This window comes from Calypte anna, chromosome 18 (genome assembly GCF_003957555.1).
Source record: "Calypte anna isolate BGI_N300 chromosome 18, bCalAnn1_v1.p, whole genome shotgun sequence".
Lineage (NCBI taxonomy): Eukaryota > Metazoa > Chordata > Aves > Apodiformes > Trochilidae > Calypte > Calypte anna.
In genome coordinates, this window is record NC_044263.1 from 2496880 (window position 1) to 2523128 (window position 26249).

At 50.7% G+C, this 26249-nt stretch overlaps 2 protein-coding genes across 5 annotated transcripts in view; one reads left to right on the forward strand and one right to left on the reverse strand.

Moving 5' to 3' along the window:
* ARSG (arylsulfatase G) overlaps nt 1–6081 on the reverse strand; it is a 33562-nt gene extending 27481 nt beyond the window's left edge. For 2 of the 3 annotated variants that reach the window (XM_030461749.1, XM_030461748.1), the window contains exon 1: nt 4376–4484. The gene's annotated coding sequence lies outside the window, so the exon portion shown is untranslated. Of the gene's footprint in view, nt 1–4375; nt 4485–5542 lie in introns of those variants that run through there. The other variant, XM_030461750.1, reaches the window with a different exon arrangement.
* On the forward strand, nt 4515–13852 carry SLC16A6 (solute carrier family 16 member 6). Of its 2 annotated transcripts, XM_030461752.1 has the most exons (7): nt 4620–4747; nt 4919–4976; nt 6801–7044; nt 7630–7773; nt 8516–8644; nt 9763–10584; nt 11220–13852. In XM_030461752.1, the coding sequence occupies exons 3-7, from the start codon at nt 6810–6812 to the stop codon at nt 11480–11482; spliced, it is 1593 nt and encodes a 530-aa protein (XP_030317612.1). In that variant the 5' UTR covers nt 4620–4747; nt 4919–4976; nt 6801–6809; the 3' UTR covers nt 11483–13852. The 2 variants fall into 2 exon arrangements, with proteins under 2 accessions (XP_030317611.1, XP_030317612.1); XM_030461751.1 differs by lacking the exon at nt 4919–4976 and having other exon boundaries at nt 4515–4747.
* Nucleotides 13853–26249: the final 12397 nt, after the last annotated feature.

Consider the following 26249-nt stretch of genomic DNA (forward strand, 5'->3'; position numbering starts at 1 on the left):
GGTGGTGGGCCAGCAGGAGAGGCTGTACAGGGCTCTGCCAGGTGGTTCCCACACCCAACCCCACCACCCTCCCCACAGCACCATCCCTGACCCCATCCTGTCCCCTGCTCAACACTGGGGACCCTCGTTGGCACCTCCAGCTGCCCAGAAAAACCAAGTGGAAACCCAAGGGAGATGAACCCATGCTCAACCACAAACCTCTGTCCTCTCCTTGGGGAGGGATGCCAGGATGACACTGCTAAGTAAAACAACCAAACCCGTTTTGCAAAGGACACCCTCTTCTCTCTAAATGACAGGGGAAAGTCACTCAGGGCTGAAATGTATGCAGTAGAGTCAGGCAAAACTTCTTGATCTCTGATGCTCAGAGGCCACTTGAAGGAGAGGTGGAACACAGCCCCTGAAAGGTGGGACATGTGGCACGGCTCTTGCCAGCCTCCTGCAGAACCATCCTCACCCACAGCAAGGTCCAAACCCCAGTGGAGCATGAGGCTGTCCTTTGGCATCAGCCCTAGCACTCTCTGCTCCTTGGCAGAGGCAGCTCCACAATCCTTTTGATCTCAAATTCCTGGGCGAGTCTGGGCTGTGCTGGCTCTGCCCCCACGCAGGATGCTCTGCTCATCCTCCAGCAGTGCCCACGAGGTCATGGGGAGACTCCCTGGGATAACCCCTTGTCCCCACTCCCCCCCACACCATGACCTCCATCTCTCTTCCCCTGTAGCTTTACTCCACCTGGACCATGCAAAGCTAAAGGACCATTTTTTTTTAGCTATTTTTGACTCCCCCCCCCAAAATAAAATAAAATAAAATAAGTGACTCAGAAGAGATTGCCCCAGGCTGGCTCTGGGAGGAACATGATTGTTGCAGCTCCTTGGTTTATGCCAAACAGGAACCACTGCATGGATACAGCCTGGTGAGACACCTGGGCAGGATCCCAGCCAGGATCCAAGGCCCCTTGGGCCACCAGCACCAAGCTTCTCACCATACTGGGCATCACTGGGACTGGAAGTTGTGCATACCCAGGCTTCATCACAGCTCACACCTTGTACCAGGGAAGAATTAAACCAAATAAATTAAACTGCTTTTTTCTTTGGGTTTTTTTTTTTTTTTTTTTTGCAATCCAGACAAGGCGGATCACAAGAAGTTGGAGGGATAAGTCAGAACCAGATAAACCAGTTTAGAAAAGCCCCAAAAGCCTCTCCAACCAGTGCTGTTGAGGACACCCTGGGCTTGGCCTCAAGGCAGGGAAGATGCCTCCTCAGCTTGGGGATGCCACCACCAGCCCCACCACCACCGAGTGGCCGTGGTCCCCTGCCCAGCACTGCTGGTATCTGTCTTGTATTTATTACACATTAACCAGAAGTTTACAAATCTTGGGGCCAGCACGATCATTTTCACATTTTTCACATTCTTTCACATTTTCACGCCTGCCTGGAGAGCAAAGCAGCAGCTGGAGCCCAGAAAAACCTGCTGCCTTTTGAAGCTGTGCTGAGCCATCCCCCCACCAGCACCCAGGGCTCCCACCCCACCCGGGGCATCACAGCTCTGATCTCCAGCCCAAACCCACACCAGTATCCCTGTTTTTCTGCTGAAAGCCTCAGCAGGCATCCCCATCCCAGCTGCCACGAGCAGGGAGATAAGGACACAGCAGGGGATGAGAGCTTCAAACCAGAGAGGGCACCCGCTGCTATCCCAGAACCACTCCAGGGGCTGCCAGCATCCCCCCTCCTGCCAGGGCAGGGGGCAGGGAAACTGAGGCAGACAAACAGAAGAGGTTGCTGAGCCCGTGTGCTGACCTCATGGCTGCCAAGTGACGCAGGATGGGGATGTGTCCCCACACTGAGACTCGGGGCACAGTCCCTGACCCCACCCTGGAGAGGATGGATGGTGGCACAAGGGACAGGCAGGAAAAAAGAAAAAAAAAATCTCTTTTTTTTTTGCCCAAACTAACCACACAGATTTTATTTTTGCCTTGAGCGTGGCAAAAGGGCAGCAGGTGCCTTGTGAGGGGTTTGGCCATGGGGCAGAGGGTGCTGGAGCTCTGTTTCTGCCCCACTAGGCACCCTCAGTCCCAGGGTGTTTACTAGCAAAGCTCCATTCCCGGTACAACTGTCCTGACAATGCTCTGAATAGAGTCAAGATTTTATTCCAGGAAAAGGTTTTCTGCTGGAATAGTTTCTACTAGTTCCCCTAACAGAGTAAGCAGCACCGACCAAAACATACTTCTGCAGATTTGCTAGGATTTCTGCCAGCTCCTGAGACAGGGGAATGTTTTTCACCCATTTAACTGCTAGGTCTTTCAGAAAAAACATTACACATGCCGAGCAGGGCTGGGCAAACCCCAGCAGAATAAATGAACTGGAAGTCCCTGACCCATCCGGCAGCAGAGAGCTGGGGCCCACTCTCCCTTTCTGTTTCCAGCCCGCCCTGTTCTCCATCCAGCTCCTGGATGATTTATGCCCACCAACAGGACACTTGCTCTCCTTCTCTCTGGTTTGCAAAGCTCTCAAGCACCTGCCATGCACCCAGACTGGGAATGGTCCCCCAAGAAGGTGGAAAAGCACATCCTGGTGCAAGCTGCTGCCAGACACTGGAAGGATCCAGCATGGATGTGTCAGAGCAAAGTGTCCTGGAAAGACACAGCCCTGACTGCAGCAAGAGAAACCCCCCCAAAAAAATAGGTGAGCAACATTGGGTGAAACCCTGGGCTGGTGAGGTCCCTCCCTTGGGGCCCCTCCAGCCCACATTTTTCCTTATTGCACTTGGAAAGCCCAAAGGAAAGGAATGAGAAGGTGAAGCAGAGACAGATGCAAAGTACTGACAAGAAATACCAAGGAGTAAATCGCCTTTGTTTTTTCATGCCAAAGATATTTGCATTCTTATTTCTCCCCTGGAGGCACAAACCTCTTTTGTTGTCCCAATAACCACTTGCACTGTCCTGCCAGGAAGAATTACAGCTCAAGAAAAAGCTTGTGTAAGGAGGTATCAGCATTTGGAGGCCAGAGGAGGTGGTTGCCCTTCATCCATAGCCAGGGAAGGCATCACCCCTCTGGGGAAGAGGTTTCCTGTGAGAGGGGGCAATCCAGTGCTCCCTGTATCATTTCCTGTGGCCCAGCACCTGGATTTAAGTTTATTTAAGATGGAACTGCTCGGGGTGAAGCTGCCCAAACCTCCCAGAGAGGACAAGAGCATCAGCAGCTGTTGGACCTTCAATGCCATCAGAAATTGGCAGCAGCTTTCTCAAAGTTACTGAACAAAAGCAGTAACTCCTGTGCCTCATTTGTCAGAAGTTTGCAGAGTTTTGCCTCCCCCCTGCCTGCTCCTTTACCTGCACCATCCCACTGGAAACTCTCACTGTAATGAAAAAAAAGGAAACCAAGAGAAGGGATTCCTGCCAACCCAATGCAGCAGCCCTGGCTGGTGGGTGGGTGAGGCACTGAAGGGACATTTTAACCTGGGTGATTTCACTCCAGAATTGCCACCAAATGGCAGTGGGGTGCCAGGAAGGGAGGTGAGGAGGGGGTCTGATCACAGCCCCCACTCTGAGCTCTCTGCTATCACCCGTGGACAAGTCACTTGCCCACAAGCCACAAGGAGTGGTGTGAGGCTTCAAAACCTCCCTGCCTGCTTCACAAGGACCCCTATGCTCTCCAAGGCCAGGGGTCCAAGATGTCTTGCAATGTGACTCTGATCCCAGATGTGCTGCCAAAGGGCTTGAAGCATGGAGGGATCTCCCATGCTTGCACCCCAACTTGCACCACCACATCCCTGTCCCTTCAGGGCCCTCTTCTGCAAACAAAGGGCTTCCAAACTTCAGCACCAAACCAGACGGGGAGACCCAAACCTGCACAGGGCATGGCGGGGGTCACAGAACAATGGGATGGTTTGGGTTGGAAGGAATTTTAAGGACCATCGAATCCTAAATCCCTGCATGGGCAGGGACACCTCCCACCAGCCCAGGGTGCTCCAAACCCCATCAACACTGCCAGGGATGGGGCAACCTGGGCCAGGGTCTGCCTACTCTCACACTGCAGAATTTCTTCATAGTATCTAAACTAATTCCACCTAAAAAATTCATTTTAAAGCCATTACCCCTTGTCCTACTGCTACGCCCTTATAAAACGTCCCTCCCCAGCTTTCCTGTAGCCCCTCTGGACACTGGAAGGTGCTCTAATGCACCCCCTTCACCCCACACCCTTTTCACCGCCAGACCTGTCACTTGCCGGCACTCTCCCTCCTCTCCCCCACCCGCCGACCCCCGGGGACCGGCTCCCTCCCCGCAGCGCGACCGATCCGAACCGGCGAGGACCTGCCCGGGGAAGAAGGGGAAGAGGGGGGAGGGTGTGCGGGGGATGAGGGATGGGGGGGGCATCCCTACCCGCTCCGGCAGGTGCCGACCCCAAACCTTGGGGGGCATCGGGTGTGAGTTGGAGCCGACCCTGGCGGGGTGGGTGCCCCCGGCAGCACCGCCCCCTCCGCCGCACACGCGGGGCCGGCGCCGGCGCTGGGGCGAGCCCGGGCCCGGGCGCGCACATGGCGCTGCGGAGCCGCCGGCGGAGACCGGCTCCAGCCGGTATATAAGGGCTGGGAGCTGAGAGCCGAGCAGCCGCCGCCGCGGGCAGCGGGAGCAGCAGCGGCCGGAGGCCGGCGGGCGGGTAGGCAGGCAGCGGGGCCGCCTCCTCTCGCCGCCCCGCCGAGGGTCCCCGGCCATGGGCAGCCCCTAACCCCGCCGCAGCAGCCAGAGCCGCCGGTGAGTGGGCTCCTGCCCGGGGATTCCGGGGTAGCGGGGGCGGAAGGGGGGGGTTAGTTTGCCCTTTATTATTATTATTCTTTTAAATATATTTTTAATTTTTTTTTTTTTGCTTCCCCTTACCCCTTTTTAAATTTTTTTTCTTTTTCCCCCGCACCCCATTATTTTTAGCTGGCGGCTCCGGCGCCCAGCCGAGGAGCCGGTGCGGCGGTGGCGATGCAGAAATCAGGTCTGAAATGTTCAGAAAGTGATGCAGGGGAGGGGGGGACCACGCCGGGTCCCTGAGCTCTAGCGTTTGAATTTTTAATTTTTTTTTCCCCCGTCGCAATTCCTTTTAATTTTTAATTATACATTATTTACGCCAAGCTTTGTGGTTTAGGTTTTTATGGGGGATGTGTTGATTTTATTTTTCCCCCCCCTCGCTTCTAAATAGCGTGCTTCCTTCTAATCTAATCTTCTCCCCCCCCCCCCCCCTCCCTCATTCCTTGTGCAGTGTGACACAGGAATTCCTTGCAGCCCCGGTGCCTCTCTCGGGGGGTTATCCAGGCACTTCCCACAAACTTCGGGCAGAGGCTCAACTCCCTCCTGGGCACACGGTGGTGGTCCTGTGCCTGCGCCCCTCACCCCGGGATGCAGGAGAGCACAGGAGGGATGCTGGAGCCCACGCCTCGCTCCATCCCTCAGCAAACCCCCCCACAGGGAACCGTGCACCAGCCCTGACCCACCATGCAGCACTGCAGAGGGGGAACCGGGCTGCTGAGACCCCCCCCTACCCCGCTCAGGGCACCCACTCACTCCGGCCGGTCTCCCGTGGGGCGGCTGACGGGGTCCCCGGTGGCACCGGGAACGCGCAGGGACTCGCCTGATAGAGAAGTTCCCCCGGTGGGATGGGGAAGCGTTGCCGGAGCCGCTCTGGTTTCCTCTTGCCGAGCAAAAAAAGTCGTGCCGATGATCTAGAGTAGAAAATGGAGGAGGGAAATGTGCCTGGTGGCTGCTGGGGACGGCGGCGCGGGGAGGAAACGCGACGCCCGCAAGAGCCGCAGGTTCACGCCGTGCCCGGGACACGGCGGGCGTGGGGACGGGGTCGGTAGCCCACGGGGCTAGTAGCCCACGAGGTGGCTGCCTATGGCCAACTCGCTGTCCCCTTCTGGGGCTTGACCTGGGACTGTCGTGTTCCCCCCGGTTCAGGTGAGGAGGTGCTCAGTTTGGATCCCTGCAGGGCAGAAGCTGCCCCTGGAGCATCCCCAGCCCCTGGAGCATCCCCAGCTCCTGGTTGAGACAGGGCAGGGCTGGAGAGACCCCCCCGGACCTTATGGGGTGATTCCCTTTGCCCCCCAGCAACCCTTAGGGCTCCGGCTGCCTCCTGCCCTGGGGGTGATGGTGACCCCAAGGGCTGCAGGGGACAGCTGGTGGCAGTGGGGGTGTCCCCATCCCCTGTTGCCAGGTTACTGCTGCATTTTGGGCAGCTGGGGCTTGGCAGCCCTGGAGCAGCCATTTTGGGGAGCAGGCAGGATCCCGAGGGGTTCCTGTCACCCCGAGTGCCAGTGGGGAGCTCGGTGGGTTTGGGACACTGCCCGTGGGTTGTATCCTCAACAAAACCTTGTGGCAAATGGGTGGCACCTCAGTGCCACCCCAGGCCAGGCAAGAGGGATCACGGGGAGCTCCTGGGGAGATCCTGGGGAGTTCCTGCTGCTCCAGGAACCTGTGCTGGGTCCCGCAGTGGATTTTTCATGAACTCCATCCATCCATCCACCCACCCCCATGCACCAAAATACAGATGACAGCTCCCGGGTGCCAGGTTTTGCTGATTGGGAACAGCTTGCCTGGGTGCTGAGCAGAGAGTTTCTGGTCCTGGGCTCAAAGGGCACCAGCAGATATGAGCCCCACGGGGTGACAAAGGCAGAAACTTCAGCCCAACCCTTGCATTTAATCTCTGGCAGCACAGGGAGCAGCCAGCAGTGCCCTGGGGATTTTACAGCTGCTTAGGCTGTGCCTCTTTCAGCAAAATTCATCTTAAACTGATGCCTGGCTCTTTCTCCCCTTTCTTTCCCAGATCAGAAAAATGACTGTCAAAGCTGTAAAAATGCCGTGCACTGCTCCAAATGTTTATGCTAAAGTGCCTGATGGAGGATGGGGTTGGACAGTTGCTTTTGCTTTCTTCTTTGTGGAAGCTCTAACGTACGGCATTATCAAATCGTTTGGTGTCTTCTTCAACGACCTGATGGAAAGCTTTGATGAAACCAACAGCAGGATATCCTGGATAATATCCATATGTGTGTTTGTCCAGACCTTCACAGGTAAGCAGAGCAGGCAGTGAGCACGAGTGCAAGGGGCAGTCATACTGCTGACTCAGCAGATAAGGACCTGGTACCTGTGACTTTGGTGTCTCTAATGGCTCCTTTATAAATAACAGCCAGAAAGTCCAGAGGTTGCATGCTTCTAGAACACCCAGGAATCTCTTTCTCAGCCCAGCAGTCCCTTTGAGTCCCAACTCATGGCCCGTGTCACTGAGCCTGGCCTGGGCATTCAGCTCTCATCAGCACGGGGGGAAATCAAAGGGTTTGAAACTTTTAACTGTTGTGAAAAGGATGAGAAATGATTTAAGCCTCACTGAAATCCACTGGTGTCTTGGGTGCTGCTGCTGGTTTGTCCCAGTCTGCCACGCACCCCTCTGGGTTTCTTCTGCTGATTTTTATTTTTTTTTTTAGCACATCCTAAATGTTGTGAAGCACTCAAGGATGGCTCCTGGGCGTGAGGCCAAGTGGCAGGGGTGGTGGCATGTCAACAGGGGAGAAGGAGAGCTTCTGAAAGAGGTGATAGCTGGGGAGGTTGCTGACTTGGGTGTTGACCACAGCTCTTGTTTTCTTCTCCCACCCACCCAGCTCCTCTCTCCACGGTGCTCAGCAATCGCTTTGGTCACCGCTTTGTGGTGATGGCTGGAGGGGTTCTGGTCAGCACAGGCATGGTCACTGCCTCCTTTGCCCGCAGTGTTGTGGACATGTATGTCACCATTGGCATCATCTCTGGTGAGTTCTCCTGTTCTTCTACCTGCCAGACACTTTTTGCTCCCTCCTGTGGCTTCCTGCAAGTCCAGATCTGGTGTTTGTGTGTGTAAGGGGAGGGATTGTTTGACTCCCCAGGACTCTGGGAGTGCTTGAGAGATGCTGCTGCCCCTTCTGAGCTGACCTCACCTTCCAAGCAGAGGTGATGAACTGGGCTCAAGGCTTGGCTTTCTACCCCATGTCACCCTGGGGACCACGTTGGGACTTGGTCCTGCAAACCACTGGGCTAGTGCAGCTCTGCTGATGGCTTCTGATGGACCTCTAACCTCTCCCTCTGTGTCCTTTTTGCCCTGTTTTTTTTTTTTCCTTATCTTTTTCCTGATACTTTTCCTTCTCTCCCATCTGACCTGGGTGTCCTGCTGACATCTGTGATCAGGAGCTTGTCATGCTTAGGGCAGATGAGGTCCTGAGGGTGGACCCCGTTGGCTGTTGGGGAACAGAAGGTATATATGTATATCTAGCAGGTTTGGGAGGTTGGGTCTCTTGGGTTTTTTTTCTTTTTTTTTTTTCTTTTTTAATCCCCCTTCCAGTTTAAAAGAAAATAACATTCTGGTTTCCCCAATGATTTTCTTCCAGGGTGACTTGCTGAGTTGGCCGAAATGATACTGTAATCTCGCCACGGGGAAAGCTGAATTAACGTGTTCTCCCATCGGTGTTTCCCTCTCCCTTTCTTGTTGTTATGGCAATTTTTGGCATTTATTCACAGGCCTTGGATACTGCCTCTCTTTCCTCCCGACTGTCACCATTTTATCACAGTATTTTGACAAAAGACGTTCGCTGGTCACAGCAGTGGCTTCTACAGGGGAATGTTTTGCTGTTTTCTCCTTTGCACCAGGTACAGTTTCCTCCCCGAGTTCATCCATGCATGCCTAAAGCACAGCACTGCTCCCCTCCTTTTCCCCAGCAAATGGGAGCCATCAGTACCAGGGTCCTCATGGACCTTCCCACGCGCTTCTGGAGCCCACAGGTGGTTGCCCACGTGGCAGTGGGACTCGTGTCCTGCAGGCAGGGTCAGCAGTAATTCTAGAGACCCATCTAACGATGCCCCAGCATCTCCTGCCAGGGCAGGACGTGCCTCCCTCTGATACACAGCCCAATGGGTTCCCTATATAGATCCAGCAGGCTAAAAATAAGGCTGAGAAACTTCAGCTATTTAAAACACACACCCAGAGTACACAGAACTGCTCTGAAAGGTTAGTGGGGCTTGTGCTCAGCACGACTGCCAAACTGCCCCAAACCTGTCCCCAGGCAGCACGTCCCTGGTGCATCCTGTCCTCTCCACTTCAGGTGGTCTTCTGCTTTTTAACCTGTTTTTAACCCGTTGCAAAGCAGCTTTGGTTGGAAATGAAGGTTGCTTGTCATTAAGCAGGGACATGCATCTTTGAGCAGAGCAAAGAGATTTCCTCTAGAAGCTGGTTTCAGGGTGGGGCCAGCTGAGAAAGGAAACCCAACTGAATTTGCTCTCCTTCAGTAAAAATAACACCACCTTTGTCTTTGCCATCCAAAGTGGCTACCGAGATGATAGCTTGAGCTAGCCACCTGTTAAATGCAAGCTCTAGCTCTTGTCTGCTGCAGCTGATGGGAGGAACGTGGGCGCCAGGCCCCTGGGTGACCCTGGGCAGATTGGACCAGGAGGGACCGCTGCAACAGCAGATGAACTTTGGACCTTCCAGTGATGAAGAGTTGAGGGATGTCAGGCATTGGAATGGCCTGGCCAGGACAGTGGTGGAATCACCATCCCTGGAGGCATTTAAAAGCCATTTGTTTGGACCTGGTCCTTAAGGAGATGGTTTAGTAGTTGGATTATGGTGTTGGTTAAAGGTTGGAGCCTCCAACCTAAACATTCGGTGATTCTCTGAAGTCCCTTCCCTAGCTGTAAATTCAGATAGCTTTTTGGGGTGACTCCAGGCTTTTCTTGTTATAATTTCTTCCTCTTCTGCCCTCTTCCCTTAGCAATTACTGCTTTGAAGGAGCAGATTGGCTGGAGGTACAGCCTCCTTTCTGTCGGGGTGCTACAGCTGAGCATTGTCATCTGTGGATCTCTGCTGCGACCCATCCTCATCAAGGAGCAAGAAGAAGTGAAAGTGCAGCCTCCAGAAGAGCCCACGGAGACAAAGTACATGCTTGAAAACGAGCAAACACGCACCTCAATAGAGTCCATAGACTCAGGAGTAGAAATAACTACCTCACCCAGCAATGTGCCTGGAAAAACCAAAGCGGAGCCGAAAAGTGAAGAACCAAAGGAACCCGTGCAGATACTTGTTGAAAATAACAGCACCCCTCCAGAACCAAAAACCAAACTACTGGACTTTTCTGTGATGAGAGACTATAGCTTTATCTGTTATGCATTCTTTGGCCTGTTTGCTACCCTGGGCTTCTTTGCTCCTTCCCTCTACATCATCCCCCTGAGCCTCAGCCTTGGCATTGGCAAAGACCACTCTGCCTACATCCTCTCGGCCATGGCCATCGCAGAGGTCTTTGGAAGAATTTCAGCTGGCTGGGTCCTCAACAAAAAACCCATCCGCAAGATCTACATCGAACTCATCTGCGTTGTCCTGCTCTCTGTAGCCTTGTTTGCCTTCCCTTTTGCCTCTGAGTTCTGGGGCTTGATGATATGTAGCATATTTTTTGGGTTCATGCTCGGGACGGTAGCGGGCACGCATATCCCCCTCCTGGCAGAAGATGATGTGGTTGGAATTGCAAGGATGTCTTCTGCTGCTGGGGTCTACGTCTTCATTCAAAGCTTAGCTGGGTTGGCTGGACCACCCCTTGCAGGTAACTCTTAAACTTTCATTTTGTTTGGGGTTTTTTTTCGTTTTTTTTTTTCCTCCTAGTATATTCAGCAGCTGTTGGTGCTGAGCTCTGTCTAGAAAGTCATCTGGCAGTGCTAATCAGGACTATCCTAAAAGCCCTGCAACTAGTATTAGGAAGCTCTTGGAGCCAGGGAAGTGCTGCAATGCAGCTCTGCAGCGTCCCATCAGTGAGGCAGCTTCTGCTGGGGAACCTCAGAGTGAAGGAAAACACTGCAGTGCTCCCCTGCTCCTGCTGGAAACCTAAAACTGGCATCAGTTCAGTTCAGCAAAGGGCAGAAACAAGTTGCTGTCCCTGTGCACATGTCCCTGCCACACACTGCAGGAAAGTGAAGCCTCTGTCCTAGTAAAGAGGTGCCTGATGCATCTCGGGCTTCTGCAGTGCCCAAAGGATTCTGACTTGCCTGGAGACAGCACTACACCCCCTGAGCATCATGTTTGTCCCTTTTTTAAGGTACCATCTCCTCACTGAGTGGTTTTGTTGCGGATAAAATGATGCAGTGGTGCCTGGATTAAAAGAAAAACTCTATAGGAGAGGGGTGGAGGGGCAAGAGGGGAGGGCCAGCTGGGGCTAACTGCTCTAAATGTTTTTTTCTGTAGGTGTCTTAGTGGATACAACTCAGAACTACAGCTCAGCCTTCTACTCCTGTGCTGCTGGCATGGTCCTGGGTGCTGTGTTTCTGTCCCTGGTGAGGCCATGCAAGGTTGGGCTGTGCCACCACCACCAGCAGCAGCAGCAGCAGCAACAGCAAGGTGCAGAGGAGAGCCCAGGGGGGGTCGTGTCAGACTTGCCAGATGACTTTATTGACATGGATATTGGAAAAGCAGAACATTCAGGAAAAGGCTGTGATGGTGTGGCATAAGGAAAAAAAAAATCTGTTCCTTCTCCATCTCATGTACTCAGTGTAAGACTGGGAGGGGGGGAGGAAAAAAAAAACCAATCAGCTCTGCTCCACGTTTTAAAACTACATTCTAAGGAGAATGTGAAATTTTAAATGTGAACAGTTGCTACCAACAAATTTATTTTTTTTTTTTTAATTATTAGAAGGAATTTTTTTTTTTTTTTAACCAACAATGGAAATCTCCATAGAAAATATGGATAGCCACATAAGAATAACTTCTGCCTAGCATGAAGATGTGATGCACACACTCCTGCTTTCCCAGTAACAAGCATAGGGAAAAGTTTGATCCCAGAAAAGCTGACAACAGCAGAAGCAGCTCAGCCTCTGACTGTCCTCACCCATTCCCTTACTGCAGATTTCACACAGATGAGCATTTCAGACACCACCAGTAGCCAACTCAATCTTCCTCTGGAAGGATCTAGACTTTTTTAGATCTGAGGAGGAGGAGGCTAGGCTAGATAGCTGACTTAAACCATTGCTAATGTTCTAATTAACTTGAAAGTCACAAATGCTGGGAAATTGGAGGCTCCATATGTCCTTACGGCCAGTTCTTACTGCACATGTTTCATAAGATGATTTTTCTTCTCCTGATTGGTATCCTTGAAACTTTTTTCTCTTGATAGTTAGATCTGATGTACTGTTTCTAATTTAACTAGTATTTATTAATTTATTCTAAGGTTGTTAAAGGAGGTTAGCTTAATTAACTAGAGAGGAAAAATCATCTTTTGCATAATGGAAAGCTGTCTTTACACCGATCTCTTCAATACCTATCTTGCATTGCTAGCTTGTGAAATTGTTGGGAAACTTACTCTTATGTAGCTGTTTTTAATAGGTAGGTCTTAGGTAACCCAGTTATTATTTAAAGAAGAAAAAAAGCAAAAAAAAAAAAAGCAAAAAAAAAAAAAAAATTAACTACAGCTCCAGCATCTTTTTCCAGAAGGCCTCAGCTGGTGTCAGCAGACCCAGCTGGGCTGCCCCAACCAGCCCAACCCACAGGGAGGATTTGGCCCAGGATGTCTTAATGTACCTGAAACCTTCACTTACAAGTGCACAAAATCTTTTACCCCATCACAGACTGAATGTGGAACCCCCTGCATCCCTCAGCCTCTCACCATCTGCTGCACCCAGGGGGAAGGGGGTGCAGGGAGCCTGAATCAGGACCCTTCCCCATCTCCCCCCAAAGCCAGTGAGAAGGGTTTTTTTTTTTTCTTTTTTTTGCTGCTGACTTCAGTGAGGAATGCAGTGGAGCCTGTGCACATTGAAGGGGCCAACAAGAGATGAGGTACTAGCTGTTCATTTAGTCTTAATGGGAGAGATTCCTCCTCACAGCACCCCATGCTTGCTTACCCCACCTGTATGCATCCTAACGCCTCTAGGCAACTCAGGGGGACAAATAAATCAAGTCTGGTTTGGTTTGCAAGGTACCAAACCAACATTTCTGTCTATTTAAGTGGAAGTGGCATCCTCATTAACAGCTACACTGACCTGTCTTGGATTTTACCAGCCATAGAAACGTGGGACAATCTGTTAAAAAAAAAAAAAAAGCAAACCCACAACTTTTTTATTTTTATTTTTTTGGGGGGGATGGTGCTCGATTTTTATTTTTTTTTCTGTCTTAAATGTCCAAAAAAAACCAAAAAAAAAAAAAACAGGCACACTCTTTACAACCAAGTGGCTACTAGAGCAATTCATCCTCACTGCCCGAGACCTTCAGTCTCGTGTCCTTCCTCTGCCTCAGCACTTTATCACCTCCAGCAGAACCTCGCTGCGTTGCACCCAGGACTGGAAGACCCCTTAGAGACAAAAATCAGTGAGTAAAGGAACAAAACAACCCCTCGAGGTGTACTTGTTTTTTTTTTTTTTATTTATTGTTAATTTATGATACTTCAAGCATTTTGGTAAACGTTCTGTAGGATTGTGAGATGATTTCAAGTCTTTTTGTGATACGAGACCTCACTACAGCACTTTGCTAGGACAACTCTGCTTGGAAGTAGAATCAGGCCTCCAGGTTTTGCGTGTGTGTGGAAGCTCCCTGTTCTGCAGATTTGTGGGGTTCTACTGTAATTTTTTTTTTTTTTTATATATATATATACAACGATTTCCAATACAGCTCAAATAATAATGTTTGTCACTGACCTCACCTTTCTGTTCCTGTCTGTGTCGTGGCACGAGCAGGGGAGCGAGTGAGAATGTGTGTGTGCAGGCACCCAGACCCAGAAGGAGGCTTTAAAGCCTTCAGAGCAGGATTTACTGATTTGTTTGTAACGTACCTAGTGGACTCTGGAAATACTCTAAAACACTGAGTTTTGCAATAAACTTTTTTTTTTTTTTCCTTTTTGTTCTCTCTTTTTTTTTAAATTAAAAAACAACCAACACCCGCTCAAAGAAAAACCCCCAAAACCTTCCTTCTCTCCTTCTGAAACCTTCCTTCTCTCCTTCTTCTCCATCCCTAGGGCCAGGCTGGGTCAACCCTTTACCCCGTGGGGCTGTGTCAGGGTCTGGCCACCACTTCCCATCCCCAAAGGGCTCTGAGTGTGGCTGTCACATGCTGCTTCCTCAGCCTGGAGCAGCCTGTTTACCCTGCAGATTGGGCAATCCTGCCTTCTTCTGAAGGGGTTGCTTGGAAGCTGGAAGATTAGTGCTGACCTTAAGGGTACTCTTGCAAACCCTTACCCGGGGAGGCTTGATTAGAAAGGAGCCTTTTTTCCTTCTGCTGAGTGGTAACTGGATTGGTGGCACTTAGGAACATTATCCTCGTGCCTTCAAGAAGCATGCAATCATGTAATTATTTTATCATCCCTCTAAATTGCAGAATACTTTCTCCATGCCAGGCTGGGCGGCTCATATATCAGAAATCAAGCTACTAAATAGCAGGATAGTTGCACTAAAGGGCAATTTTCTCTCCCTCAAACCTTCTTTCTTTTCACACCAGCTGAGATCCACCCTTAGCCCTTAACTCCCAGCATCACCAAACCCTACAAGGAGTAACCCTGCCATGCTGCTTCATTCCAACTCTCAATTCAGGGATTAAACTTGCAGATTAATTACTGATTGAGGGAATCCTCATGCCACTGGTCTGGATGAAGGGGAGTTTGTTTTCCTTCTGGTTTGCAGAAGTTCTAGAACAGAGGTGATCACAGATGCAAGCAGACTGAACACAAACACCAAAGTCCTGGGAAGCTAATCTGCCTCCCAATTTGATTCTGGCTCCATTACAGCAGTCAACAAACATTATTTGCAACAGCTTCTTTCAAACAACCCCAATAGTAAAAAAAAAGCAAAAAAAAGCAAAAAAAAAAGCGCATTATAAAGGCTGCATGCTGCTCCCATAAGTAAAAGCACATAAAACTCCAAGGCTATCAGATGTCTCCCTGCACAGAACCAAATCTTGAGAACATTTTTCCACCTGGTTTAAATTAATTGCTCATGACCTCCCCTCTTATCCTGGTCTGAAAGCATTAAATCCAGGACAAAATGGGATGTAAGGTTACTTCTTTTTATTCAGTAGCATTGTGTATCTACTTTGTACCAGTAAATAAGAGGACAAGGCAGGGCAGAGCTCACTTCTGCAAGCCTCAGAGTTCCTCTAGAGCAGTTTTATAAACTCCTGCAGTCAATGAAGCCAGTGCCAGCCCAATGTAAATAAAGGAAATTGCACAAGGTCAGCTTGCAGCAGGACAAAAAGCCCTCAGAGCAGAGGGATCTGTCCTTTCTGAAGCAGAAAGGAAGCTGTATGGTGGGTTTGTTTGTTGGTTTGGGGTTGGGTTTTGGGGGTTGTTTGTTTTTTTTTTGTTTTTATAAAATACAAACCCATTTTTCCCCTTTGAAATTTAAAGGAAGGGCAACTTCTTGTTCCTTTTATTTTAGACAAGCTGACATCAGGTGCTGACCAGGACAACTGAAGTCTTAAAAATAGCTAAACTGGTTTTGGCCCAAAGTAAAGGAGGTGCTTACAAAACAGCTCGAGTGTTTGAATGCTTCCCTTCAGATGTTACTTGTTAGCATCTGAGATCATCATTTTCCAGCTGCTCGTAGTAAACATGACCTGAATTTTCAGAGTGATGCAAGCCCAAGCAGCAGCTTCCCCCCTCCCTCCTTCCCTCCCGTCCTCCCTCTTTAAAGTTGCTCTTTAAGATGCTTCACAGGTCAGGGTTAGGAAAACACCTCTTTAACCCTAAAGGTGTGAAGGCTGAGAAAGCCCAGAGGACTTATTTTATACTCGATGGGACATTATATCCTTGATGGGACCAGAGAGAGAGAGAGGAGGGGAAGGCTCCGGGGCATCCCTGGATGCCATCAGGTGGAGCATCCTCATCTCAGCCAGGATGTATCTGTGTCTCTGTGGCTCCTGCTGCTCCCAGCAAACTCCCTCGATCCTGGCAGAGCCAAAACCACTGAATTTTTCCCCTCCTTGCTTTCACCCCCCCCCCAGACTTCTCCTTGCAGGAGATGCAGCCCGGTGGCCTCACCAGCCTTAAAGCTCCCCCCTTGCAAACTGCACTTAAGTCGTGTCATAAATCAAACGTAAAATCCCCCCACCCTCCTTCCCCCTGCAGTTGTCAAGCTCCAGTTACAACAATTTGTGGTAAAATATTACTCACCAGCACTTTGGCCCGGGTGAGCAGCTCTGCTTTTGTCAAGACAGCCCCTTAAATCACTGCCTTTGTCACAGAAGCCACAAGCATAACCAAAAGACTTATTACACGCAGACATTATGAGGAGTAAGGCAGAGGAGACAATAGTTTCCCCTCGCTTCCTTTTTGTCACAGCTTTCATTCATGGTGTGAACCTCTTTTTTTTCCCACTTTATCCACTGCTGGCTGCTCCCTGCCCTCAGCCTGGCAGAGAGAGGAAGGGCCCAAACCAGTCCCAGAGAGGTGATGGCAAACATCCCCCTCTGCTCCTGCCCCCCTGACCTGCTGCTACCCACTGCCTGCTTCTTGGCTCCACCAATTTGTTTTTCATCCCCAGCAAGCTTGTGGTTGTGTTATGGGAAGCTGTCAGAATTGTGCAGTTTAAGCACTTCAAGGCTTTTTGGTGTTTTTGCTGTTGATGTGGCTGGCGTTTTTCTTGGGGTTTTTTGGTGTTTTTTGTTTTTTTTTTTAATGTTGCAAACTGAGACTAAGCCCCGAAATAACCAGTGAAAAAGCAAAAAGCCAGCCCTGGAGTTATACCTGAGGCTCAAGGATTGCTCAAGGAAGGGTGCACAGAGAGCAGCCCCACCCAACAGCCTGAGCTCAGCATCCTCCCAACCCTCACCCCAGGAACAGAGCCACCAGGGATCACCTCCCCCAGAAACCCCCCTTGGCAGCCTCTACACAAGGTCCCTGCTCCCCACCAGGTGGGTGGTGGGGAAAGTTTCTGGCAGAGGTTGTAACCTGGGTGTCAGGGAATGATTAAATGAGTGATGGACACCTGGAAGACTCAAGGATCTGGGGCAAGGTCTGATCCTGGCACTGCCACTCAGACAAACCTGCTGCTGCAGCCTTTTATCCCCTCCCAGGCACAGCATTTGACCAAAATTACCCAAATCCCTGCAGGTTTGCATCCCTGCTTCTCTCTGCTGGCAGTGCCACACAGGAGCTGTGTGTCCCAGCTGGAGCTGTCCCTGCCAGCCAGGGCACGAGGAGGACACGAGGGGACAGGCATGGCCACTTAACATTCCCACATGGCATTCTCTTCCAGAGCCCATGCCAGGCCTGGAAGAAGGTTCTGGTTTGCAGAGGGAGGAGGGCAGAGCCCAGCAGGGTGCTCCCTCTGCATCCCAGCACCCAAAGGTGACCTTGCCATGGGACAGGGTGAATCCCTGGGGATGCAGGACAGGGTGAGTGAGTCCCTGGGGATGCAGGACAGGGTGAGGGAGTCCCTGGGGATGCAGGACAGGCTGTGCCTCTGCTGCCCCTCCAGCTGGGGGCCACAACTTTGTAAAGTCTACACCAGGAAATCTGAAACTAGAAAACACTCCAAGCAGCTGCTTGTGCTCTGCTTGTTGCTGAACCCCCCCAAAAACCAGCTCCTTCCCACCCACCACAGGGACCCTGCTTGCCATCAAATCATTCCCTTCCCTTCCCCTCCTCCCCCAGGTCCAGTGCAAGCTCTGAGTTCACAGTCTGTACCAAATAACAGCCAGAAAACACCCCATGAGCCTGTATCTTCCTCTCTCACTCCCCTCTGGGGTTCATCTTATCAGCACCTGCCACTCTCAGCCTTGTCCCCAAGGCCCCTTTGGCCACCCCCAGACGTTATCGGGTGCTGCAGTCCTGGGATGGGCTCCTGACAACTGGTCCCAGCAAGCCAAGAACACCAGGCAGCTCAATACTGCTGGGGACAGCCAGAATTAAGCTGGATTTTCCCCTGGACACAGCAGAAAAGCCTGAAGCACCCAAACCCCACTCCATGCAGGGCACAGGGGCCCTGCCCTGGCACCACCAAAGCTTAAAAACCCCAAATTGGCCACACAGAAACTCCACCAGCCTTGCAAGACCTTCTTGCAGTAATTCATGCAATTCCCCATGCTCTACCAGAAGTAAAACACATGAAATAAACTTTACCAGGGTCTGCAGGTACTTTTCTGTCTTTCCTCCCTTCCTCCTCCTGTTCTCCTCCTGCCTCACCAGTGAGGGGACAGAACCTTTCACAGCTTTTTCCAATATCTCAATCAAGAGAAGTCAGAAAAGAAAAGGTGGAAATCCACCCCCCCCAGCTGCAGTTTCAGCCAGGCCTAATGCAAAGAGATCACCCCAATATTTAAGTACAAAACCCCATGCAGGCTTCAGTTCCTGAAATATTTTCATTGGTATCTCAAAGAGTTTTATTCAGTCTCTTTGGCTCAGCTTTGGATGAGAGAAGACATCCAACCTCAGGTTGTCTGCATCCTGACCTATGTGTTGGGTTATCCTTGGTAAAAAGAGCAACTTGGGAGGCCAAACTGGGCAGCTAACAGCAATAACTGGGCATGAATTATATTTTTAGTCCAATTCCATTTTAATAAGCAAAGAAACAACAGCAATGACTGTCAGAATATACCTTGGATTCTACTCCAGAAGAGTCATTTAAATAAAAGTTATAGAGCTGCACTCTGGTATGTGCCTTTAACAGCAGATAATTGGTACACTTTAGAGAATTTAATTGTTCACAGGTGTCAGACCAGGAAGGGAGCACAGAAGTAGAACCTGTGAAGCAGAGAGTAAAAATTAATCCTGAAAATTGTGCCCAGTGGGAACTCTCCTCTGGCAGCCTGATCTGGGGCCCTGGTATGAGGGACTCAATTTAGCAGCTCCGAGAAGGAAGCATCCTACCTGGTGATGTAAAGAGGAACGGAAGCCTAACTAAATCCTGGTCACAGTAATTAAAAATAATAACCTGACACAGGAAATCAAACCTCTTGCACAAAGCTCCTGAAAGGAGGTTGGAGCCAGGGGGGGGTTGGGCTCTTTTCCCAGGCAACTCTCAGCAAGACAAGAGGGCAGGGTCTCAAGTTGTGCCAGGGGAGGTTTAGGTTGGAGATGAGAAAGAATTTCTTTCTGGAGAGGGTGATCAGGCATTGGAATGGGCTGCCCAGGGAAGTAGTGGATTCTCCGTGTCTGGAGATATCTCAAAAGAGCCTGGATGTGGCACTGAGTGCCATGGGCTGGGAACCACGGGGGGAGTGGATCAAGGGTTGGACTTGATGAGCTCTGAGGTCCCTTCCAACCCAGCCAGTTCTAAGGTTCTAAGGATTCTAATTAAATCTGTGAACTTTTTTTTATTATTAAAAAAAAAAGGAACTATGTAAACAACCCTGTTTAGAACTCAAGGCATCTTCCCTTGATTTTAATGCAAACCTTTAGATGCAACCATGTCTGCAAATACGTGTGGATCCCCTTTTCTCTCTACACAGGGACTCTCATTCCTCCAATTTGATTATTAGTCTTGCAAAATAAAGAAAAAACCAGCTGTGTGGGACACAGCACACCCCAGACCCTATTTATAAAATAAATATTTAGGAGTGATGAAGACAAACATTCCTGGGTGCACGTGGCATCAGCAGAGACCAAATAGTGGAGCATCACATTAGCAACCAGTGTCAGCCAAGAGATGATACAAACATGAGCTTTTCAGTGAAGAATTTTTAGAGCCCTGGTAGTTTCTTGTCAGACAGTAAATTTTAAAATAGTCCGAGGTAAATGGCAGAGAGTAACCCTTTCAATCCCTGACCTTTTCTGGACAAACTCTGCAGTGCTTCTGGTCTTGCAGCACACCAAGACATCTCAGTAACCACTTGCAGTTCTCCTTCAGCACTTGTAGGGTTTTTGGGGCCCTGCCACTGTTTTGCTATCAGCTTCATGCATTCCTGGCTAGTAAGGTCTTCATTGCATGAAAACGAGCTAAGAAAGTCAAATTATTATTATTATTTTTAAATCTTAATGGTGAAACACTAAAAACCAGCCTGGCTCTCCCCTACAGGGTGCTCAGAACCAGTGTGGTTAATCCTGGCTTGAAGGTTTTCAACCCCCAACCCATGTGAGCAGCACAACCCTCCTGCCTCTTCCCCAAACACCCTGCCTCTGAACACCTGCTTCTACTTAGCAAAACAAACAAACAGTTACTAACCACAACTCTAACTCTCTAGCCCTGACGTTTCTTTGCATGTCTCAGACCACAGTTTCCTTTGGAAACCCTGAATTTATCTGCTCCTTCAGCTTTTACGTCGGTGAGGGCCGGAGAAAGAGGAGAAAAACAAGAAAGCAGGCGAGGGCAGAAGCTGCAGTATCTACAGCAACAGCTGAAACACAAACTCATGCAGGGCTTGTGAAACTCCTCCTGCGAGGAAGTCAAAACCCGAGGCTGACAGATGCACACCACCGATGTTGTAACCCAATCCCAAGCAGGAGGTTTCCCAGGAGGAGCCCAGGCAGGCACAGGGAGCTCCCAGGAATCTGTCCGGAGCATCCTGCTGCTCACACCCTGCTCCTGGACACCCTGGAGACCTTGGGAAAGAGGGATGAGGGATGGATGGATGGATGGATGGATGGATGGATGGATGGATGGATGCTCTAGGGCTGGAGTTGGGCTCCTGGCATTTGGCAGGGCAGGGGAAGCAGTGGGGATGCTGGGACCGGCACCGGTACCGCTGGGTAGGGATCCTGTCCGAGGCAGGGAAAGGGTTGGGTTCTGAGGGACCTTAAAGATTTTGTTCCCTGTGTGAGGGGCAGGATCCCGAAGTTTCCCCCTCTCTCCCTATGTGTGAGGGGAGTGGGATACCAAACTTCTCCTCCATCCCCTCCCGGTGTACTGGGGGGGATCCCAAAGCTCCCCCCTTCCCTCCCTCTGTGAGAAGGATCCCAAACTGCTCCCCCAACCCCTCCCTATGTGAGGAGGGGATCCCAAAGTTTTCCCCTCTCTCCCTGTGTGAGTGAGGGGATCCCAAACTTCTTCTCCTCTTCCTGTGTATGATGGGGGGGATCCCAAAGGTCTCCCCTCCTCTCCTTCTGTGAGAGGGATCCCGAACTTCTCCCCTCCTCTCCCTGTGTGTGAGGGAGAGGATCCCAAACTGCTCCCCCATCTCCTCCCTATTTGAAGGGGGGATCCCAAAGCTCCCCTGCTCTCTTCCTGTGTGAGAAGGATCCCAAACTGCTCCCCCAACCCCTCCCTATGTGAGGAGGGGATCCCAAAGTTTTCCCCTCTCTCCCTGGGTGAGAGGGATCCCAGACTTCTTCCCCATCCCCTCCCTGTGTCAAGGGCGATCCCAAAGTTTCCCCACCTCTCCCTGTGTGTGAGGGAGGGGATCCCAAACTGCTCCTCCATCTCCTCCCTATGTGAAGGGGGAGATCCCAAAGTTTCCCCCCCTCTATCCCTGTGTGAGAAGGATCCCAAACTTCTCCCCTCCTCTCCCTGTGTGTGAGGGAGAGTATCCCAATTTTCTCCCCCATCCCCTCCCTGTGTAAGGGGGGGATCCCAAACTTCCCCCCTCTCCCTGTGTGATGGGAGGGGGGATCCCAAACTTCTCCCCAATCTTCTCCCTATGTGAAGGGGGGGATCCCAAAGTTTCCCTCCTCTCCCCGTGTGATGGGGAGGGGGTTCCACCCCATCCCATCCCATCCCATCCCATCCCATCCCATCCCATCCCATCCCATCCCATCCCATCCCATCCCATCCCATCCCATCCCATCCCATCCCATCCCATCCCATCCCCCCCCGCTCCCCCTTCCCTCCCCGGCTCGCGGCCCGACAGCGCCCCCTGCCGCTCCCCCCGGGGCACTGCGCCCTCCCGGTCCCGGTCCCGGTCCCGATCCCGATCCCGATCCCGATCCCGATCCCGGCGGGACCCGGGGCTTCCCAGCCCAATTCCCTCCGCCTTCATTCATCAGGATGCGGGTGAACCTCAGCCGTGGTGCCGGGAGGAGAGGACCCGACCCAGGAGTCTCCTCCCTCACTGCCCGGAGCCTTCCCGAGTCCCCCCCCGGCACCGCTCCGGTGTTTTTATCCTACAAGCAAACAAGAATTCCAATATTTCACACTTAGATGATGCTTTCTGCGGTCAGGAGCTTTCCCAGACATTGCTGGAACATCCTGTGTTCAGGCAGAGGAAAAATCTAGCCCGTGGCTCCATTATACATCTATTAATGTGTATTAATAATAAATAATAATTAATATTAATGTTCTATTTTTTCCCCCTGGGAAATTTCATTATTCTCTCAAGCACTGCAAGGAGACATAAAGCAGAGAAAAGGTTGGGTGTGGTGCTAGGGCTTGAGTTTCACACCTGTCCTTAGGGTGACACCTTTTTTGGGGGGGATCCTGGCTCCTGGAATCCAGAGCTGTGCTCAGATCCTGGTTGTTCTCCCTCAGCCTCCCTGCTCCTTCCTCATGATTCAGTCTGAAGTGAACAGAGACAGCTCAAGGGAAAAAAAAAAAATAAAAAATCCCAGCCCACACGAAAGAAATGAGTTACTCAAAGAGCTCCAGCTATGGAAGTGGGAATTTAAATGAGGATTTAGCCATTCTTCTGCCTTTAAGGACCTGTCAAACCTGTGGGGTTATTTCCTACACCACTGCCAAGGTCTGGAACCATTTATTTGCAATGCTTTGTGGCTGTGGGAAGAGGGAATGTGGGGATGGGACCGGTGAAATCCTGCTCCAAAGAGGTTCTGGAGGGCCCTGCATGGAAAAGAATCCTCAGCAGGAATATAGACTTCTCCTCCAAGGATCTCAGGAGTGCTCTACACTACCATGCTCACACCACTCTGCCTTTCTTTAGCAGGGAAGCAGAGTGCAAAGTGCTGGGGCAGAGGTGGTTCTGTGTCACTTGAAATGGGCTGGGTCATTTCTGGCACCACGGGAAGGACCTCACCTGCCCCACCTGAGACACTGGGTCAGGCTGAGCAGTGCCCTCTGGAGCAACCTATTGATTGCAGGTGGCTGCTGAAGCTGCTGGCTCCAAGAAAAATTCCCTAAATGTGGGACAGCAGGCTCCATACCTACCCTGGGAGCCATGGAACTCCAGGAAAACTGTAGCAGAAAGTGCCAGACTGTGCATTCTTTGCTTTGCTCTCTTGACTTCAGCATCATCATTTCTGCAGAGTTTGTCTTGCTGCAAGGCAATGAGACAGGGTATGGAGACAGGGAGTGGGAAGCCTGGCTCCAGAGGAAGGGCTGGCTCCCATCCAGAGCCTTTCATACTCATTCCCTGCTTCTGTGAAGAGGGCAAACCAAAACACTCTACCTTGCTTGCCTCTCAGAGAGAGAAACTACTTTGGGCAATTAATTGGAGTATTAAATATCTAAATACTCTCCGTGTATCTATCCCATCAAGCTCAGAAAAGTGGGACTGCCTTTCCAAAAGAATCATTTCAGGCTGATGTCCCCTTCCCCAGAGCACAGCAGATGGGAGAAGGAGAAATCCTGATGCTGCTTTGGTTGTGGTTTTAGGAAGGGCATCCCAGATTTACAGCAGGCAGCGATTCCCTGAGCACTTGGTACCATTGCTCCCTGCCCTGACCCCCAGCACTTTGCTGGGCATGGGCTGCACCACATCCCCTTCCCTCCTGAAGGTTTTTAAGTGGGGATGGAAAAGAGGGAGGAGAGTCCTGAATAGAAGAGGAAGTTTCCCCCCTAATTCTAGACAATTTTTAGCAGATGCCAGACATGATGTAAGAAGGCTGTTCCTGCTGAAGCCTTGCTCAACTCGCTCCTGATGTTAATAACCCTTTGAAAATGCTGGTTTCACTGATTTCTTTTTGTTTGCTTCCTTTTTCTTCAGGGAAAATGGAGGCTACAGCAGGAAACAGTCATCAATTCACTGTTAAAGACTTTGGATGAATCCAAGAGAACCCAGCTCATACAGAACAGATGCAAAACAATGTGCCTGGGCAGCCACATGAAGTTCTGTCTCATTTGTAGGTCCTGCCTTTGCTTTCTAGAAAAGGTGAAAAGGAGACACCCAGAGCACCCAGAGCTGAACCTCACTCACATCAGTGCTGGAGATGACTGCTCAGCCTGGTGTTGGGATCTGTCAGAGGGAAATCATTCCTGGTTAGTGTCATCCCACAGACATCCTTTGGATGGTCTATACAGTCAACATGGAAACAGTCATTCAGCTTCTCCATCAGCACAGAAAGCCATCTGGGGGAGAGAGAACCTTAAAATAAATGCCTTTTTTTTTTTTTCCCCCCCACTGTTGCTTCCCCTTTGCATCTGATAAAGGGGTGGTTGCTCCTGTGTGAAAGGAGTTGGCTGTTACCCAGGCTGCAGATGATAAATAAAAGAGAACATAGGAGAGAGCCTGCAATGTGGCTGAAAACTACCCAAGGTCTGGCCTGGTGTTGTGTAGGAGGGAGAATTGGGGGTCAGGCAGGATTTTGGCTCTGGACATTGCTATGTACCAGTGGGGAAAAAGCCTGTGAAGGGACTCAGCATCTCCTAGACAGTAAAGAGCCAAAATTCACTGCTTTGAACACTGGAATAGGTAGTGAGGAAACCTCACTTTGCTGGATGCATGGGGTCCTGAGCTTCCTCCTGCTCTGTAAGTCCTAAATTACTAAAACCCAATCTGCACTGATCACCATCATCTCACCGGGTCACCAAGTTTCAAACCATCCAGGCAGAGAACTGAGATTTTTTTTCACTTACTGCTGACAAACACTTTCCTACCTTAATCTCCATTAATCTCCAGAACCTTGAGCCCTCATTGCCTTGAGGAGCAGCTCAGGCCCAACCTGCTACTTAAGAGCTTTAAATATTTACCTTTCTGGGAAGTCTCAGGCAGACCCCTGCTCACAACAGTCTCCCTCCAACCCAGCTTTGTCAGATCCTGTGCTCATCACTGCATCAAACTCTCCTCCATCTCAGCACAGCTCAGCAGGGACCTCATCTCCTGCCTCAGTGCACATCTCAGTCCTGCTGGAGGTTTCATTCCTTATCTTCCACACATCTGCAGCTTCTTTGCTGAACCTGGCTCTAAGGACTGACCCTGGGGCTCACTCTGAGCTTGCAGGACCTTCTCTGAGGAGCAAAAACCCCAGAGCCCGCAAAGCTGCTGATGGTGAAAGTTACACCCCAAGAGGAACAAACATCTTAACCCTTGTAGAGACACAAGGGAAGAAAGAGAAATCCACTGCTATCTGAAAGTTAGGCACAGAAAAAACCCCACTACTGCAGAACCTTGTGGGGCATGGTCCATAGAGACCCTCCTCATTAATTTAATCCAGTAATTCTCATTTCATACACACTGAAAACATTTCAGCTTACACAACCCCAGCCAGGCAGTGCATCAGGTGGGCTGCCCAGAAGTAACTTGATGCTCTGGGTTGGGCTTTTTTTGTTTCTTTCAGACAAAAGAGCAGCAGTGCCAGCTCAGACTCCTGTCCTATTTCCAGCCGTGTTCCCCGAAGGCTCCTGCTCCTCCAGCACTTTGTCCTTTGGCTGCTCTCTGGTTGAACACCAGCTCAGGTCCCCTGCAGGAATGGGTCTCCTGAGGTCAGCTCTTAAAGCTCCACTCCAGTTCCCCCGTGTCACTTCTTGTGCAATCACCCAGTTCCTCTGCAGGAAGGAAGAGGCTTGAGAACCCAACCTACATCCAGCAGCACACGCAGAGAGGGGTTTTGTTACATCAGGAGCTTTGTCAAAGTGATGAAACTTCCCCTTGCTCACATCCAGCCTGGAACAGGTCTGCAGGTCAGAGCTCCAGTCAACCAGAGCTGAGCAAGAAGTCCTGGTGAATCTTGATGTAATTACACTTCTCATGTTTGGCTTGAAACCCCCCCCCCCCCAAACAAACACAGTCTGTGGAGATGAGCTTGAGATGTTGTCATGGACTCCTCAGGTGGCCCCTGCTTTGTAGGACATAAAATAGGAGAAAAATAAAATTATTTCAAAAAGCACTGAAGGAATTGGTTTCTGAAGTCAGAGCATCCCCACAAATGGTGCTCATTGGATGGAAGTTTCAGTGGTCAAGAGATGAGGTTGTGGTTCCTCAAACAAACCCCTGAGGACAGGCAGGACTGGGTCACCAGTGCCCTGCAGAGCTGGGTTATGGCTCAGGGCACCTGGGAGGTTTAAAATTCTCATTTCAGAGGTGGCAGAGGCTGTGGGAGAGGGTGCAGCTTTCTGTTTATCCACTGCATGTTCACACACACGATGAATTTTTACAGTTTATGTATTTCCATTATCAAGACAAACACTAACCTTGAGCACTAACTCCACAAACAAGCATGACTTGGGCTCTATTCAGAGGGGGTGTCCACAGCAT